The sequence below is a fragment of the Gymnoscopelus microlampas genome, assembly GCF_963454915.1.
Source record: "Gymnoscopelus microlampas genome assembly, chromosome: 20".
In the NCBI taxonomy this organism is placed as follows: Eukaryota; Metazoa; Chordata; class Actinopteri; order Myctophiformes; family Myctophidae; genus Gymnoscopelus; species Gymnoscopelus microlampas.
In genome coordinates, this window is record NC_139957.1 from 22131658 (window position 1) to 22151507 (window position 19850).

Below are 19850 nucleotides of genomic sequence, written 5' to 3' on the forward strand. Positions count from 1 at the left end.
TTAGATAGACACCATGCTGAGTAATGCTAAATTCATACTTGCCACTCACTTGCCATAAAGATATAATGAGGTTTAAGGCTGAGCTGGTGCTCAGTTGTAAAAGCCCCAGGAAGGATGACAGGGTGCATGTGTGTTTCTGTGTGTATGTCATTTTTTGGAGTTAGAAAAAGAGCATGAGAGATAAATCGTGCACACTCCACAAAACCTGATTAACGAGTACCTTCACATGAGCATGCGTGATGTCACTCAGTCCCGTCCGGTCCCTGCCAGTGATACAGGCCTCTCAATGTCAGTTTCTGGCTGTGGCTCCTAGTGCAGGTCTGGGCTTAGTCCAGGACTCTGTCAGTGCTCCAGCAAGCTCCAGAACGAGGCTGGGAAGGGAAACGGGTCAGCTGGGTCTTGTAGTGTTAAGGAACTGGTTAGCAGTCAGGTGGAGTTAGTGAGGAGAAGCATGAAGTGGACCTTTGAGCCTGCCTGGACCCTGGGATAGGCGTAACCAGAGTTAACATTTAACACTTCAGCTGTGTCATGTGTCTAGTCTTCCTTTCTGATGACACCTAATAGCGTGTGCACGCACACACACGCGCGCGCGCACACGCACACACACACACACACACACACACACACACACACACACACACACACACACACACACACACACACACACACACACACACACACGAACAAACACATACATGGACATACGGTATAATGCACACATCATCCATGAACATGCACTCGACACATGAATGCATTTGATTAACATGCATTCTGCTCTGTCTGTGGGTGTATTTTGTGTTTCCAGCAGACATGTTTAAAATATGAGGCCTCTGTTTTCCTACTCGCCTCCCCTCGTTACCTCACAATGCCTTGTAACCTGAGGCATGAGGCCAACAGCATCACTTAAATTAAACAGCCCCACTTCACAACAGTCACACCACCTTACCACAAATGTAAGAGCTAATTATTGTCATTATGAGGAATTAGATTATTGGAGGGGTATTTCACTTTAAAACGCTTCTGGGGTCATTTTAATGTCTACTCTGGCTTTTGTCATCGTTTTTAAACAAAATGTTTCAATTCAATTCAAATGAAAAAACAAAAAAGTTAACAAAAAAGTAAGGGTCCCTCATGAATTGAAGGACAATATCAGTCACCAGAAACATGTTTTCAATGAGCCTAACATGATTAACATGGAGTTTGAAGTTGAATGGGCTTACAGTGGGAGTGGTGCGTCATCTTGCACGTCTGGTCAATTGAATATCAAATATCTAAATATTGAATCAAACTGTCTGGGGTGCACACAAACCCCCGAGTAACCCCTGTTAAAAGGACCCCAAAAGTGCTTTAAAGTGAAATACCCGTTTTGATTGATTAAATACTTTAGAGATGAATTTTAAAGGTACAGGCACATAAAAAGCCAGAGGCTTGTTTCCATTGAGGCCCATTAAACATTCAACACTCAAACAACTGGACAAAAATGTAAATCAAAATATACTGTACAGATTCATTTCATGAAATGGAGGGGGATGAATTTAGCTAATTTGAATGTTCGTGGAGCCATGCCTTTAGGTCAGCCTTGAACCTTATATTTATTTAAAAAAGAAATCTGCTATCAATGCTAGAATGCCATTCTTACTTAGGTCTACAGTATATGTTTAGCATCAGATACACACCAGGTGACCAAGCTGCACATCCATAAAGCAACATTCAGTGTGAGAACAGTGAGCTGTAAAGTAAGAAGTTTATTTTCACTCACAGGCAGGCTGGAGGATTTATACTCCAACACCGGAGCTGGATGGTCCAATGTGGGAAGGTAGCTTGCGGCGAACCAGTTTCAGGCCTCTTGGTCCCTTATTCTATCCACTCTTCCCTCCACTCCTTTTCCGTTAAGCCCTGTCCCTCTTCTGTCTCCTTCCTCACCTCACCTTTTGCCTTTCCTTGCTCTCCTTTCACCGTGTCCACTCCTCAGAAGCACACACAGAGTCCCATAATCGGCCTAAGCCATGGAAAAAGACTCGCTACTTTGCTTTCAAGGCACAAGCACATACACAGCTTTATATAGTCTGGTTTAGAACAGCTATGCACCCTCCTATGCATATCCGAAGCATTCTCTACCAGGTCAACTCTTAGTTTTGTCTTTGAACAAACACAGACTGAGAACTCTCTTATCTCTCCATCGTTCCTTCAGATCTGCTGTTTCCCCGACACCTGATCCTGTGAGTTTCACTCCGAGGCCCTCTGGGGCTCTCTGGTTACCCTCTCTCTCCTCCTAATCACTGGTCTGAGATCAGGGGCTCTACCTCTAGCTTCCTACGTCATCTCATGTTTGGGCCCTGGGCCAGAAGCTGGGGTTTAAGGGGTTAAGGTCGCAGTGTGAGAGAACGCTAGAGACTTTCTCATAAGCCCTCTACATTAATCGCCCGCCAGTAGAGCAGTAAAATAAGTGATACACATGCATATGCTTGCACACACTCCCACGTGCATGCACACACACACACACACACACACACACGCACACACGCACACGCGCACACGCGCACACGCGCACACGCGCACACGCGCACACGCGCACACACGCACACACGCACACACACACACACACACACACACACACACACACACACACACACACACACTAATCTTTATTTTTGATTTATTATTTATAGATTATTATTCCTTCTCTGTTGTTGACAGGATAATCGGGACCACATTCCACAGTGAAACCCAGAATCCCAATTGTAGCTATATGTGTTAATAAAGAAAAAGAAAAAAAAAGGCCAAACAATTATCTTGGAGCATCCTGGGTTACTATAACCTGACTCTGCCAGATGGAAGAAGCTTGCGTCACATTTGTTTCACAGTGAAGTCTCCTGCTTCTATGGAAGACATTCACAAAGCGATCCCACCTATGACGCAGCCAAGGTTTGCCTTTGTGACCATGGACACCATACCATAGGTCTCCTTCACCATGACATTCACTCTCAACTGAAGGGAGCAACAGCGGCGACTCCCCCTCCTCGTCCACGACTTTAAGTTTCTGCTCTGCAGTGAGGAACTGTTCCTCAACCTCCATCGTAAAGTCCTCTGTATGTTCATTATTCATGGTTGCTCTGGGGGCTAACTGATGTTCCTGAAGCTTGGTGATGGATGCTGATGTGGATTCCTGGTGTGGAACACCTAGGCCTAGAGGACACTTACTGTTGTCTTCTCCGTTGTCCTCCACTATGGCACTTTCATTCTCAACTGAAGGGGGCAACAGTGCCGACTCCCTACAGAAAGACTGTGTTTTTCCATGTTCTTCATCTGTGTTTGGCTCTATCTCAATCTCCAGTAGGTCCTTGAGGTCAACAATAGAGCTGTCACGGATCAAGGTGATCAGTGTTCTTAGTGACATGAGTTCTTCTTGCTTCATCTGTTCCAAAGTTTTCCACAGGTCTTCCATTTGTTCACTTTGCCTTTTCCAGGCTTTCTCCTTATCATTCAGCTTCCTGTTGTACCTCTCAGTCTGAATGCAGAGTCTCTCTTGAAGGCCAGTGATCTCTTCCTCCTTCTTCTCCAAAGTCTTTTGAAGTTGTAGGATGGTTTCTACCCTTGTCTGCTCTTCCAGAGGAGTATTCATGGTTGCTCTGGGTGCTGGCTGATGTTTCTGAAGCTTGGTGATGGAGACTGCTGTGGTCTGGTGTGGAACACCTAGGCCTAAAGGACACCTACCTTTGTCCTCTCTTTTCTTCTCCACCACAGCACTGTCATTCTCAATTAAAGGGGGCAACAGTGCCAACTCCCCTGAGAAAGACTCCTCTCTTCCATATGCTTGATCTCTATTTAAATCTACCTCAATCTCTTTCTGGTCATTCAGGTCAACAATAGAGCTGTCACTAAACAAGGTGATCAGTGTTCTTATTGACACGATCTCTTCTTGCTTCATCTGTTCCCAGGTTTTCCACAGGTCTTCCATTTGTTCACTTTGCTGTTTCCAGGCTTTCTCTTTCTCATTCAGAATCCTGTTGTACTCCTCTGTCTGAATGCAGAGTCTCACTTGAAGGCCAGTGATCTCTTCCTCCTTCTTCTCCAACGTCTGTTGGAGTTGAACGATGGTTTCTTCACTCGCGTGCAACTTTGTTACAGTTTTCTGCTCTTCTGTGACTTTAAGCTTCTGCTCTGCAGAGAGGAATCGTTCCTCAGCCTCCAGACCCACCGGAAGGTCCTCTGCAAGATCATTCATGGTTACTTTGAGGGCTGGTTGTTGTTCTCGATGCTTGGTGATGATGTAGGCTGTGTGTGAAACGCCTAGGCCTAGAGGACACCTACTGTTGACCTTTCCTTTCTCCTCCACCATGGCACGTTCATTCTCAACTGATGGGGGTAACAGTGCCAACTCAAGAGCAGAGAAAAACTCTGCTCTTTCATATCTATATAGCTCTACCTCACTCTCTAGCTGGTTCTTCATGTCAAAAGGGCTGTCACCCATCAAGGTGTTCAGTGTTCTTCGTGACATGTGTTCTAGCCTCATCTGTTCCCGAGTTTTCATCAGGCCTTCAATTTGCTGACGTTGCTCTTTACAGGCTTTCTTTTTCTCATTCAGACTCCTGTCGTACTCCTTTTTCTGAATGTAGAGTTGCTCTTGGTGGCCAACAATCTCTTCCGCATCATCCTTCTCCAACCTCTTTTGGAGGATGGTTTCATTCCTTGCATGCAACTGGTTTGTTGATTTGTGAAATTTTTTGAGCTCTTCCGTGGCTTTAAGCCTCCGCTGCTCTGCAGCAGAGATTAATTCCTCAGCCTGCAGAACCACCTCTTGGTGTTTACGATCATCTATGGGGTTTAATTGATGTTCCTGAAGCTTGGTGATTGGTGAGGCTGCTGTTGTCTCCTGATCTGAAACTGCTTGCTGCAGATCCATGTCCTCATCTGTTGAGGGTTTTACCTCTGAAGTCTGTCTGTGGAATCTGACGTTGTGTCTAGACAACGAACGTTTCTTGCCCAGCAGTCTATTGAGATACATTTTAAATGAACCGTCTTTAAATCAAAATCAAACTGTACACCTAACAACTCAACGTCTAAATAAATTATTTTCTTTTTACAACACCTTATATGGACTGAGGAGAGCTTTGATCTGACATCACACAACACAAAATGTTGCCATAGCCGATTTGGCAGTCCCCCTTGATGACCCTGTGTTCATAATGTGGCTCTGTAGGAGGAAAGCTGTCTAGAAAAGTCTGTGTGTGTGTGTGTTTGAAGTACCTCCATTTCAACTAAGAGGGACCTCCAAGGGCCTGTAGTCCACCAACCAATCGACTGACCCACCCACCCATTAGGCAATTTTGGAAGGAATTGGATGGAATTGAATGGTCGGATCGGTCTGAAACCTTGCCCAAATGTGGAGTCTATTTTTAAAGACTCACTGGCCACATGAAGTCTGAGACCCAGATGGGAGCCCTGTCTTGTTGTAATATGTCCATGGTGTCCTGGCGCCATGGGAAAAATGTATGTTTCATGTAATGATTCCCTAGCCTAGCGGAAAATGTTTGGTTTTGTGGGAGACCCAAGTTCGAATCTCGGGTGTTACACATGTCTGTGATTTTGTTGCCTGCAGCCTTCCCAGTGCTTACCGTATATTACTAGCATAATAAGGAAAGATCTCTAAAGGTTAAATTAATAGGAATTATTTTAATAAATAGGCTACTGACAACAACAAGGCTGACTGCAGGTGGCTGTTCTTTTCAGTCATACTGTATAGTGATGGGGAACTATTTGTATTATGGAAGATGATATTAGTAAATAGTAAGTCGGTTAAAAGTAACACTATTTCCTAGGACAAGACCAGACTAAAATATTACTTTTAATGCAATAAGTCAGAGTGGTGCAGTGTTTGGGGGCAATTGTAACACTGTAAAAATAAGCCATATTAACACACTATCTCTATATCTATAAAAGTACATCACTAAGAATATTTAGTTTTTATAATTGAATATTGTTACTTAAGAATGATTTTATTTTTCAAATTTGTTTTTTAAAATGGATGTCTATTTTTATTTAAATGTATTTTTACTTTGAAATTTTGTTGACCCCGATCGGGGTCAATTATCCTAGCTAGAAAAGGCTATATTAGCATAGGTTAAGCTGTGACCAATAACATAGAGATACATTTAATCTAAATTCAAATTTGCTATCATATAAACTGTAGCAGAAGGAAAATACTCTACATTCAAAAATGTACTCTTACACCTCAAAATCTGTTTTTGTCGAAAACTCCTGCTGAGATGAATTGATCATTCTACTCTTCATAGGCAGAGAGAGGACCCTACTGAGCATGTGAAGAAGTCTCATCCCTCTAGCTCTATCAGCTCATAATGAAGAGGTGATATTCTATCATAAAGCACAAAAGAAAAATATTGTGGGGGTTAATTGTGATGGTTTTGGATGGGGGTTGCCCCTCCAAGGCACACCTGGGCACACATCCCCAACACGGTACACACAGCCAGGGACTTTTACTACAGAGGGGCCAGATGGAACAGCCTGATATGGCTTGGAAATGCATAGGATGCTTGGTGAGCTCTGCTCCAGTATGGGTATAGGAAGAGAAGAATAATTACTGTAGGGCCTGTTGTTCGGCACAGAACACCTGTGACACACGCACCAAGTTTGATGTCGATCAGTCATATGGTTGCTTCTCAAGATATGCCAGGGACAATGTCAGCTTAATTAAAGGTCAAGTTACTAGGAGCTGGAAGATGACAGCTATAATGTGTTTTTAATTATAATATGAATTATTGACATTAGCTTTGGATTGTTAACTTACAAGTTGATTAACACATTTACTTTCATTTTTCTTTTTTAAAAGACCATTTTCTAATGATGTGAGAAAAAAAGATGTGAGAGTATTTAACAGAGTTCTCGTTTTAATCCAAGCAAAAAATAATGGAGAACCTCTGGGTTCTTTCTCAACAAGTTGTAGAAGGCTTCCTCTACGTCAGGATTTGTCCACTAGAGGGCAGAGGTGTGCTAAAATTCACAGATTTTGCCTGCTGCAATCAATGGATAGAGCCATTGCTTCAAACTCTATGTTCAAGCTTAATCCAGGGCCTTCAGTGGAGAAAGAGCATCCACCTGAATACTCTTCTACTAGAAGAAGACAAAACGCTGACTTATCCATGGACAAGTGAAAGGTATGCCTTTGCTTGTGGCATTGTCATGACTCATGGTCAAATATGTTCCTTAATGGGTCTAGGATAAAATGTTTCCAATCAATAGCCTGATCTTCAACTATGACAGGTACTGAAAACAGATCTGATCCTGTATCAATGATACTCCTATGCCCAGTGGCTTCTATCAAAATGTTCACCCATTCATAGCCCTTTACTCATCTCCCTCATCCTTCTTAAACAAGGTGGGTCTCTCCTTCTGTGGTCCAGATGAGTGGCTGAGGTGGCCCCCACGGAACCCGATGGGACCGACTGCAGAGCAGGCATGTGCTGAAGGAATTAACCCTTACTGAATGAATGAGCTCAGAATGGATAGAGAGAGAAAGAGAGAGAGAGAGAGAGAGAGAGAGAGAGAGAGAGAGAGAGAGAGAGAGAGAGAGAGAGAGAGAGAGAGAGAGAGCGAGACACACACACACACACACACACACACACACACACACACACACACACACACACACACACACACACACACACACACACACACACACACACACACACACACACACACACACACACACACACACACACACACACACACACACACACACACACGTCCTAAAAACATTTTAATATTGTAGGAATGTGAAAAAGTCAAAGTATTTGCAACATAGACATATACTGTATGTATTGAAAACATTTGTTTTGGAAAACAAATGTAGTACCAGATCAGATGCATTTGTATATATCCAAGGGCTGCATGAGTTTGCAGTCTACTTCAAATCATTAGAACGTTCAAGATTGAATTCAATAGTGGTCCTGAGACTGGGAATTAAACCCAGGATATTAGTTTAGTTTTACGGTCAAGAAATAACAGGCCTCACTCCTATGGTCTAGTAGGCTAATTAAGCATCCTTACCTCTATCTACTGCCTCTACTCTAGGCTCTTAAGTCCCCTTCCCTTCTACTCCTAAAACTAAACTCAGTCCATGCATCACTTCCAAGGGCGCTAACCCTTCACAATATCTTGTTTCTCATTTCACCACTGTAGTATGTCATCTTTATACCTGCAATTCTCTTTCTGGGACAACTGCAGTGGTGGTACAATTAGTAGAAATTCTACTTTTTAAATGGTATATAGAGTATCTTGTCAAGGTTTGAATTTATTTTTTTTCGTTCAAGCATCCATAATCTAATGCATAAATACAACCATTTTACCTCTACCTATTGCCTAAATACAACTATTTTAACCCTATACTTGAAGTTAAAATGGTTGTATTTAGGCATTAAGTTTAGGCACTGTATACGTTTAAAATGGTTGTGTTTTAGACATTTGGTTGGAAATGGTTAAAGATGTATTCTTTATTTTTTGCATTTCTGCTCTATTTTGAAAGGACAGTTAAAAGATAGACAGGAAAGAGGGGAGAGAGAGGGGGGGGGAGACATGCAGTAAAGTGCCTCGAATCGGATTTGAACCTGGGCCAGCAGCAGGAAGGAATGTAGCCTTATTTATGTGGTACAGTATGTGCTCTTAATCGGTGAGAGGGCTCCCTTACATTTACCACCTGTCCTGCAGCCAGGGGTCTTTACAGCAAGGGGTCTACTACTTCCGTTATACCGGCCAGAGCACTCCTCCCTCGCAATAGATCTGAGACTGATGAAGAACAGAATACATCAGGTGATAGTGTTCAACTATGCTTCTACCACGTCCATGCTTCTGAAACGGCATGCATCGCTTTGACGTTGAAGAGCCGCGACACAGTGTACATAATTTCAGACACTTGGGTCGTGTTCAACATGAATAACCACATCACTTTAAATGGGAACTTCATCTTTCCCCTGTGAATATAGACATACAGGCATGTTTCTGTCCCAGTTTCTGGGACTGATGAACTGTTATTGTGTGTCTCTTTGGCTATGTTGATTGTTTATCTATCTATCTACTGCAGCTTTCTGACATTTTCTGATGTTGAACTGCTTATTGTGAAGCTGATGAAATAAATAGTCAATAGCCTGAGTGTGATTGATCCTACTTAGATCATTAAGACTTTCTGCTATTATTTTTGATATGCTGGACGAAACCCATAAAAATATAATACTGGAATCTATGATTTTGTGTTATGATTATATTTGCTGAATCACTACATTATTCCAAACATGACAAATAAAACCCTTTGCTCTCAAATGTTTTTTAATCAGTTATCATCATAAGCTAAATCTACAGACCAACCCAGGTGCAGCAATACATGAGCCAGTAAGCACAGCTCTGTACAATGTTTGGCCTTCCCTGAAGTGCTATGAAACCTTCCCTCTTGCCCTAGGCCTATACAGCTTCTAAAGAATCTTTGCACCTTGGACACTTGTCAAACATTCAGGGGAGGACATGCTAATCCAAGAGTTGCACCGAGGACAGGACTGGTGATGTGTATACGTAGACTTGACCTCTACCTTATCCAGCAAAAGCATGTTGTTTAGACAGATGTTTGATGTTTACCTGGTTTAGGAGAGAACGGGGCAAGATGACCCAGTGGGTAAGTTGACCACCCTGGCTGTGAAGTTGTGAAGCACATGGGGAAAGTGGAAATAAGTAACATTTCTACTTGTCAGGTATAATGAAATTATATATACAACAATACAATTTATTTATACAACCATGTAAATAATTTAGTCAACAAATTTCCTGACGTATTATTCTAGACAATGTGGTCTGACTGTGGGGCAAAATGAACCAAGTGCTCTGGATTAAATTGAGCTAATATCCCTGCTGAATGACCTTTAATTTGGATGAATACACTCAATTGATCAATTAGAGCCAAAGAAGGGACCCCCTTTTTTTAAAAAGGCTTATTTTTAAAGTCATATTTTTATGGCCCTTTGTCATAGATGCTTACTCATGATTTCATTTGATAGCAGACATCATGAAATAAGGGTAGATGTATAGATTTTTACTGAGCATCTCATTTTGCCTTGCTTCAAGGATAATTTAGGAACAAAGTAAAAAGTGGCTCATATTACCCGTTGTAGCACTTAAAATGTTTTCTTACTTGACCCTGTGAGAGAAAGAGAAAGAGAGAGAGAGAGAGAGAGAGAGAGAGAGAGAGAGAGAGAGAGAGAGAGAGAGAGAGAGAGAGAGAGAGAGAGAGAGAGAGAGACACACACACACACACACACACACACACACACACACACACACACACACACACACACACACACACACACACACACACACACACACAGAGACAGAGAGAGACATACAGACAGACAGACAGACAGACAGACAGACAGACAGTAGAAGCTGAACACAGCAAGGGGGGCGTGTACGCTGCCAGTGGTCACGTGACCCGGAATTTGAGGGGTTTCATTATTCCTGACTGTTTCCATCTGCTGAACCTCTGCCCGTCGCCCTGCGAAGCATCAGACGACCCTTCCAGAGCACCACAAACCTGGGCCGAATCAACTCCAAAGACCATGGCGGGTAAGACACCGTGGCAGGCAGCGTTGACACTTACAAATGACGACGACAGCGGACATGGGAGAGATGCTGCTACTCGACTGACCGCTTTCTCTCTCGCTCGCACACAGCGTTTATTTCATCACCACCATTATTAAAACAATGCCAAAACGCCAGGGCTCTGGCTTTATATGCTAGCTTCCGCGAGTGTATGACTGGCAAAGTGGTTTAAATGGCGGATGATGGTGATGATGATAGTGGCCAGGGCTGTTTGAACACGGTGTGCTTTTTAAATGACTGGGTCGCTGCAGCAGGACAGACAGTGCGTACGTGCGCTGTAACGTGTGGCCTTGTGTGGAGGAGATTCCTTCCACTCACTCTCCATCGTTCAGACAGCACTGGTTCTCAAACAGTGGGTCGGGTCCCATTTGTGGATCGCGGACACATTTTCATGGCTCACGAGTCCCTTTGTTTCCTACGTTTTTTTGTTTTAGAATAATGTGTTTCATGAATTAAAAACAAATTTATGAAAAGCATTTCATGAATAAATACAAAATTATAATAAGACTCATTGTGAGCTTATAGATCTGCTAGTTTCACTAGTTTGTGAATAATTTCTCTTTTGGGCCTCTTGCTAAAAAGTTTGGGAACCAGTGGTTTAGAGGCAGACGTGTTCATCGCCTTGCTCAATAATACGCATCCTCTAGCTGTGTCCCACGTCTTTGCACATAGTCCGTCGTAATGTTGTCGACTTGTCCGTTAAACAATGTTTAACCTCAAAACCCATGTGAGGCACGTTTGGAAAGTCTTGTTGGCGTAATGCTCTTGCTTCACATTTTAGTGACACTCCGACAGCCCCTTAATAGCAGCCTTACAACACGGCGTGTGTCTTGATCAAGCTTCCAGGAGCAAGTGCATCTATCCTAGAAAAGAATCTTTTGACGCACATGAGGTCACAATCTGTCTGTCTGCAGCCTACCATTTAGACTGGCCAACGTTGATGGTGTTAATCTGTCAGAATCATTCAAACAGGGTGATGGACGCTTCCAGTTCTGTAGGCCTTGCTTTCTATCTGAGAACATGGGGTACCTAGACAAGCATGTTCAGCTGTGAAAGCCCACATAGACACACAGAGAAAAGTGGGTAGTCTAGGTTAGCCTATGCTGATTTCATCCACTGTTTTTGATTAGTGAGAATTCATTTACTTACAGGTAGGCCTACGTACATTTATAAACTCATACAAATGATGTTAATTCATAGTATACTGAAAATGAACCTGTTAAAGTACAACAGATTATAGTGAGCAAAGACCCCATACAGGCAATGGCAATAGTGTGTGATATTCACAATGATAACAAACATGAGATGACTGACTGGTGATTTTTTTGTGTCTTCAAGCTGACCAAGCATTTGTGACGTTAGCCACTAACGACCGCTATGCCAGGGGAGCGATGGTCCTCGGTCAGTCATTACGCAACCATAAGACCACCAAGAGACTGGTCGCTCTCATAGGACCACATGTTGCAGAGCAATGCCGGTAACCACTTTAATTCTTTCACTATTCTCTCGCCTCCTTTTCCTCTACCTTTCTCTCTCTCACACACACACACGCACACGCACCATACAATACACATACTCATCTTTCCATCTAAAGTAAATAATGCTGTTTGTGTGCCTTTTCTGGCATGTTTCTCTCTCTGTGTGTGTGTGTGTGTGTGTGTGTGTGTGTGTGTTTCAGGAGTGTATTGGGTTCCATCTTTGACGAGGTGTGTGTGGTAGATGTGAGGGACTCGGGCGACACAGCCCACCTTGCGCTGATGAAGCGTCCAGACCTGGGAGTGACCTTCACCAAGCTGCACTGCTGGACACTCACACAATACAGCAAGTGTGTGTTCATGGATGCAGACACACTGGTAAGGAACCTGCATTGTAACATTACTACTGCCTCTTCTGCCCTACAAGCACAACCAGCAGTAAAAGATATGCTGTTGTTTTTTAATTTTGTGTCAGGTTTAACTTCATCACGTTAATATGCTTACTAAATAAAAGTAATTCTTATGCACACTACGTAAAATAACACACAATTGAAAAGGCTTTCAGGCAGCTAAATTAATTGGCACTAGTTTATTAAGCACCAGGCTAAGACCCTGATTATGTCATAGCATGAATGGTTATAGCATGAATGGTAATATTTGAAAACTGATCAGTATTGGCGCAGACTTACATTACAGTAACGGGAAATCCCCTGCCTTGCTCAAAATCTGGGTTCCTTTGACCTCAGCCTTTATACTGTGCTCAACACACAAGCCACTTCTGTCTATATCCATCTGTATTGACAAGAACACATTGTAGCAGGTTTTGGTGGCCTAGGTCACAGGTACACACTGATTACACTGTCATCTCAAGCATAATTATTATAACTTCTTCAGTGATATGAATATATCTTGAACAATGGCTACACATCACCAAGTATGTGCTAACATGAGCTTTATGTGCTAATGTTGCTGAGCTGTAATTGGCGTTGCAATGTCAGCTGAGTGCTAGTGTTGCTCAGCTGTGATTGGTATAGCAGCATCAGCTAAGCTGTGTTGTTTGCTCTATGCACAGCACACGGCAGCGTGAGCTGTGATTATTACATTTTTGTGGGGCTGTAAACTACAGATGGTCTGCTTTTGAGGGGACATGCAGGCCAACGCTGTTCTAGATGGCTGGCCCCTTATGCGCCATGCCATAAAAAGACTTGAAATAGGTGCGTCCGTAAATAAAGCATTGAAGACATCATGAAATAAAAAAATATGTTTTTCACACTTTTCCATTTTTGTGTGTCAAAAGTCCAATCTTATTACTTCCTGTCAAACAATAACGGCATGTTACTCTAGCCTGGAAACCAGACGAATCTGCCACAGCTAAAAAAATAGACCTGGGCAGATTAGTCTGGCACTCCTTGGTTTGAATTACACTTCGCTCACTGCCAGATTTGTGAGTGACCAATCAGAGCCCACTATTCAAACTATTTTTGACGTTTGAATCTGGTTGTAACTGCCCCATGGAAATGAATCTTCCACACCAAAGTTCCAGACTAATATCTACGCAGTGATATTAGCAGAGTTATAATATATCTAGAGGGCGGACTCCCCCGCCCCTACCTATTAGTTTCAATGAAAGTTGCTCACAAGTGCATGAAACACCCGGAAGTACTCTACTTCCTGGATTGGCTCCAATATTGGAGCCAATAGAATTTACAAATCTTCCCGTTTTAAACTTAAATAGTACACTAAAATATGTATCTAAAAACGTTTGAGGTGAGTAATAATGCTGTAACATAAACAAAGCTCTTTGGTGGAAACATCTGTTACAGTAGTTTAAGTGCTGGCTGTACCCTATAGATAGTTTGCAAATTACAGGATTCCCCCCCCCCTTTTTTCTTTTAAAATAGGATAGTAAATTAACTTTGTTTCTCTCATGCAGTTAGCTTATTTTGACAATGTACTGGCAGTACAGATATGCAATGTAAAAAGAAAATATAGAAAACTTTGATTGTTCAATTGTTTTTTCCACTTTCTTTTTGCAGACAGCTGCCACTGCTCTGTAAATAACAGCAACATTCAAACAAACATTCACTGGCCTGATAATTAACGTATTTGTAGACATGAAACAAATAAGGAGCTGACCAATGCTGAACTTTTGTCATTCATTCATTCATTCCCCATCTAGCTGGGCCTAGGGTTTGCTCCCATAGTTTGCTCGCCATCAGTTCCAGGTCCCTGACACAGTGCCCAGCCACCCTCATCCTCTCTCACTGGCCTTGTCCATGACTTGTGGGAGGCCCCCATGGAGGTCAATATTTCTGTTGTGGTCCGCTCATGTGACATCAAGTGCCATTTGTAACATTCTTGTGCAGATGGCACGCCACCCAGGGCCTTTTCCTGCTGTACTGTGAGCAGTACTGATTTTACTATAGCCACGGAAAGCCGCCTCTTGAGTTCATCTTTCATCTCAGATTTCTTTCCACTCTCCTCATCCCGTACAATGCATTCTAGGCAAGTGTCCTCCGGACCTTCAGATCCTGTTCCATCAAGGCAGTCCAGGCACTGAGATATTTGAAGTCCTTGACTACCTCGAGCACCGTCCTGCTGGCACTGTCAGCAATGGCTCTCTCGTCTGTGTTGAATGGCATTACTTACTTTTTCTTAAAACCAAGGTTATTTATTTGCAAAGTGATACACAGAGCCAGTGAATTATGTCTACGATAATGGTCAGTATTTTGTATTTTACATTTAAGGTTATCTTGATAAATCTTGTACAGGTTCTATCAAACATAGACGAGCTGTTTGAGAGAGAGGAGCTATCTGCAGCACCGGATCCTGGTTGGCCAGACTGTTTCAACTCTGGTGTGTTCGTCTTCAGGCCATCCAATGAGACGTATCAGAAGTTGCTCACATTCAGCAGCGAGAACGGCAGCTTTGACGGTGAGATAACTAGGACTTCATTTATACTTAGTTGCGCGCGGGTGTCTCACTGAAAATAGCAGATCTAATCTACAAGCACACAACTTGTCGCACTGCTTTATTGTTTGCCGGTCTGGTAAACTGTTACTCATGCACGCACCAATTTCCTTGATAAAGGTTACAGCCGAGGCCCATTATGAGACCTTTTATAAGAAGGGAATTGTACGTGAAAGGGTGTTGCACAATGACTGATGACAATATGACACATTTTCATTTCATAAGCCCTATATAAATATGTTTTCCCTGCCATGTCTTTGTCTTCTAATAGGCGTGATAATAGCGGCCATAGGTCTGTTACAGTCAACTGAACTGGAAACTTTGTCCTTGGAGGACCCCCACCACACGCACACACACGTGTAGACGGCACCTTGTTGCTTTTATCGTCTGACACGACCTAACCTTGGCCTGCATCTTTCACCACTGGTTCACTCCTACCCTTGATATTCATTTGTCACAGTATATCACAAGAGACTTCCTGTGTGAAAAAGATAACAACCCGAACAGTGTGTTTTGCTTGTTAGATCTGCCATTTTTGGTGTACGACACCAGTGCTAAATCATCCTCGACTCTTATTGCATTTTGGTCTGTGTGTATTATCCAGTCATCGTGGTTCCCCAAATAAAGGTGAAGAGGGATGTAATATTTGTTTGCCAGTTAGATGGCAGATAGCTATCATTGGCAGTAATGATGCATTAGACACACTTGACATTGTCCGCGTAATATTGTTGACACACCTACCCACGTCAGGAATACCACATCCACGTCGACGGTTACGGCTCACAATACTTAAGAAATGTGTGCACAGATGCTAAGGTTATCATTTAGCATGGTATTTTGGAAAATAGGTTTGTTATTTACCTGACATCCTACCTACTTTGTAGCACTTCATTTTTGGCACTCTGCTTACTTGAAAGGCTCACACAGGTCTTGTTGGTTGACTTCAGTTCCTACCACTTACACTGACTGATCTTGTACTTTGTAAGTTGCTAAAGTCTGTAATTGTAACTGTGTGTGTCTGTCCATCCATCCATATGTGCAGGTGGAGACCAGGGTGTTCTTAACAGTTTCTTCAACACCTGGGCGACGGCAGATATTTCCAAGCACCTCCCCTTCATCTACAACCTCAGCAGTATCGCCATCTACTCCTACTTACCAGCCTTCAAACAGTCAGTACACACACACACACACACACACACACACACACACACACACACACACACGGTCACACAGTTCGCTCATATGTAACCCAAAGCATGACACTTGCATTGTACACTGAGTGGAGGTTTCAATCTCACTTATGCTCTTCAGATGAATGTATTTATAAAATGCCATGTTTCCTCATTATACTATTCCTTATGTCTCTCTCACACTCCTTATTGTCATATTCAATAGCATTTGATATCATTCCTGCAGGTACGGCCATGAGGCCAAGGTGGTGCACTTCTTGGGCAAAGTGAAGCCATGGGACTACTCCTATGACACACAGACTGGGGAGGTCCGAGGTCACTCCATGCCCCCTGAGCTGCACAGTGACTTCCTGGTCTTGTGGTGGAAGCTCTACTCCACCTCAGTGCTGCCTTCACTACGTCTGGCGTATGGAGAGACTCCATTCCACACTGGCTGCACACAGGTACAGTATGTGTGTGTGTGTGTGTGTGTGTGTGTGTCATTGGGGGTAACCGCCCAACTCACTCCAAATCCAACTCACTCCAAATCGCGCCCAACTCACTCCAGACATCTCACTCCACACACTTGCCCAACTCACTCCACACACTTGCCCAACTCACTCCACACACTTGCCCAACTCACTCCAAAAATTATTATTGAGTACAATATTGAGGAATTAAGTACAATATTGAGGAATTTGTTACTTTTAACTCTATTCTGTTTTAGGCTTGGTTAAAGTTTTAAATACTGTCTCTAAAAAACAACTTAATGGTTCTGGGGGGGGGGGGGGGCTCGCTGGCCACTTTGGCACTTGGAGTCCAGTGTTTGTTAGATGTCTTATTCTATTGTTGGTCAAATCAAGAGGTGTTGTTATATTCCTCGTTAAGGTTTTGGCCCTCCTGAGTTCACCCGCATAATCACCCTCCACCCAGGTTAGGGTTAGGGTTTAGGGTTAGGGTTAGGGTTAGAATGTAAGAGTCTCCACCGATTCAACACACACACACACACACACACACACACACACACACACACTATATTATTATAATTTATAGCTGCAAAGTAACTAGTAAAACAAATACATTTAGTGGAGTAAAAAAACAATATGTGGATCCAATATGTAGTGGAGTAGAGGTAAAACCATTGGAAGTTGGGAATACTCAAATAACGCACAAATACCCAACATTGTACATAAGTACAGTACTTAAGTTAATGTACTTAGTTACTTTACACCACTGACACATTGAACCAATATTACACTGGTGACATTGCATGGAGTGAGTTGGGTTTGGTCCTGGAGTGAGTTGGCTATGGTCCTGGAGGGAGTTGGTCTTTGGTCCTGGAGGGAGTTGTCCCAGCCCTGGAGTGAGTTGGGCGAGCCCTGGAGTGAGTTGGGCAAATATTTCTTAAGTCTTCATGGAGTGAGTTGGATTTGGAGTGAGTTGGGCGGTATTCTCATTGGGTGATGTCACAAGGAAGAGTGTTTGCCTGTCTTTGTCTGAGATTTGTACTGTGTTTGTGAACATGTGACATGCATGTGGGTTTTATCTACCTGTTACTTGGTAGCATTTACTTGTTTTCTTGGCACTCTGTTTATTTGACCATTTACCATTCATTCCATTTACTCAGATTTTGCACTTTGCCAGTTGCTCTGGATAAGAGCATCCGCTAAATTGTACTTTAGTTAATAGTCATCATTGCCCGACTCTGCTATGCTATGTTGAATCCTTGGAATGGCAGGTCATAGATCCTGCCAATTGGCTCACGTTACTTCACACACTCTTTAGACAGCCAGAGACCGGCCATAAGGAAACTCTTCATAGTCACAGGACAAACCGATATTGCCATCCTTAGAGCCCTTCCGTTAGCATTGCTAAAAATGGAACTATCCCTTTAATCTAGCCATAGCCTTTTACACTTAACAAGTGCTGTCCAACACCTTGGAAAAGAGTGCTGCAAAATGTGTTGCACATTGACCCTTTCTGGTGAAATGCCTGCTTGCATGTCTCTCAGGGCAATTTACAAATGGCAAAATACTAATTTATAACTTGGACCAGTCCAGAGGAAGTCGGGGCTCAGCGTGTCTGTAAATGGAGGCACAAAATGCTCCATTTAAAATGGAGCACTTTAATACCTATAGTTATGTGCTTATTCTCCCTTCCCTGTGTGTCATACAGGATACAGCTCAGGCGGCCATGAAGGATGTGTCGGCCCCCGCGCCTCCCCCTGCCCGGCAGATGTCATCAGAGGAGAGGAAAGAGAGGTGGGAGGCCGGTCAGGCAGACTACATGGGCGACGACTCCTTCGCCCACATTGAACGCAAACTTGATTCCTTCCTCAAGTAAGGGACCAGGCGTGGGAGACAGAGAGGGACAGAGAGAGAGGGAACCAATTGTAGGCCACGGACAGCTCTGTGATGGTGGGGGATCAACTGCCAGCTCAACCAATCAGAAAAGCTTGATGTGGCCGATCGAATGCCTCTGAGCATCTTGAACCTCGCTCTCTGCTTTGTGTCAGAATGTCCAGTGAGTAAGAGTGAAAATGGCAACTCCTGCACTCCCCTCACCTCCATTTCTCTCTGAAGTTTCTTGTCAGTGTCTGATGGAATCGGATGTCTCTGTGCTATACATTCATGGTTGCAACCAACTAGTCTTCCAATAGACAATCCAAGCTGTTTTAAATACCACCAGTTTGAAGCAGCTCAACTCTTTACCCATCGCAGTGCCGATTATTTTATTTCCCAGAAAACAATCACAGGCCACTTCGCAATCTCCCAACAGTGTTCACCTCAACCAGAACACTGATTTGGAGCAGTAACTGTGGCTTAGAGACTTTTGACCAGCTCCCTGTGACTCTAGCCTTGTAAACCTGCGTCCATGTTGTAATAGATGTATTGTTTTTTGCATGGCACATATAGTAGTGACCACATGGGTCAGTAACTCAAGGATTTCAAATCTTCATGAGGTGTTCTTTTCCATCTGTGATACTGTAGTTGTGTAAATTCATGAATGTACAAATACATCTCTCAAGAATTCTGTATCTATAAACTGTGTTCCGGTTGTGCATGTACATTTCGGTTTGTGAATGTCTAAAGGCATTTTTGCAGCCAGTCCCATGTGTTTTTAGTGTGCCATGATCTTTATTTCATCACATCACCTCCTGTCCCAGTCTATAATGCAACCAGCTGCCTTACCGTTCTTCACTGTTTACAAAACCTCACTTCCTCTTAACTGCTGTTATAGCACAACTGAAATATCCCAGCCTGACGGCTCCAATTCTGTTTTTGACAAAGAGAAACTCCACAGTATCACTCTAGCGCTGTGCTCCCAACAGTCAGTCTTAATTTGTATCACTCCTAAACTGCTCTTAACACACCCCCAGATGCTGGCACCACAGGGGGTCAGGGAAATGTATGTTTTTTTTGTAGTGTGGTCAGACTACTGAAAACTGAGTAGGCATGAAGTGTTGAAAAGTGGAACATTGTTGATATTGATATTCCTGCACTATTGTTCCCCTTTGCTGTATAGTTCTGTTAAAGCGCTAATAAAGAACTGGTGAAGCCATCTCATGACTTATACTTGA

The 19850-nt window shown here is 43.1% G+C and overlaps 2 protein-coding genes across 2 annotated transcripts in view; one reads left to right on the plus strand and one right to left on the minus strand.

Annotated features, from left to right (window-relative positions):
- LOC311036486 (plastin-1-like) overlaps positions 1 to 2145 on the minus strand; it is a 15341-nt gene extending 13196 nt beyond the window's left edge. The window contains exons 1-2 of the mRNA XM_084045197.1: positions 1760 to 2145; positions 221 to 371 (exon numbers count right to left, since the gene is read on the minus strand). The gene's annotated coding sequence lies outside the window, so the exon portion shown is untranslated. The remainder of the gene's footprint in view (positions 1 to 220; positions 372 to 1759) is intronic.
- Positions 2146 to 10492: 8347 nt separating this feature from the next.
- On the plus strand, positions 10493 to 19831 carry gyg1a (glycogenin 1a). The gene is made up of 7 exons (XM_084043956.1): positions 10493 to 10620; positions 11995 to 12133; positions 12335 to 12509; positions 14903 to 15065; positions 16144 to 16270; positions 16518 to 16734; positions 18446 to 19831. Exons 1-7 carry the CDS (start codon positions 10614 to 10616, stop codon positions 18611 to 18613), a joined length of 996 nt encoding a protein of 331 aa, XP_083900082.1. The 5' UTR covers positions 10493 to 10613; the 3' UTR covers positions 18614 to 19831.
- Positions 19832 to 19850: the final 19 nt, after the last annotated feature.

What these genes read in the sequence shown, in the direction of transcription:
- gyg1a (XM_084043956.1), top strand. An exon ending in TCATGGATGCAGACACACTG is followed by an intron (nt 12,510 to 14,902) that starts GTAAGGAACCTG and finishes AATCTTGTACAG; the next exon opens with GTTCTATCAAACATAGACGA. An exon ending in TACTTACCAGCCTTCAAACA is followed by an intron (nt 16,271 to 16,517) that starts GTCAGTACACAC and finishes TCATTCCTGCAG; the next exon opens with GTACGGCCATGAGGCCAAGG.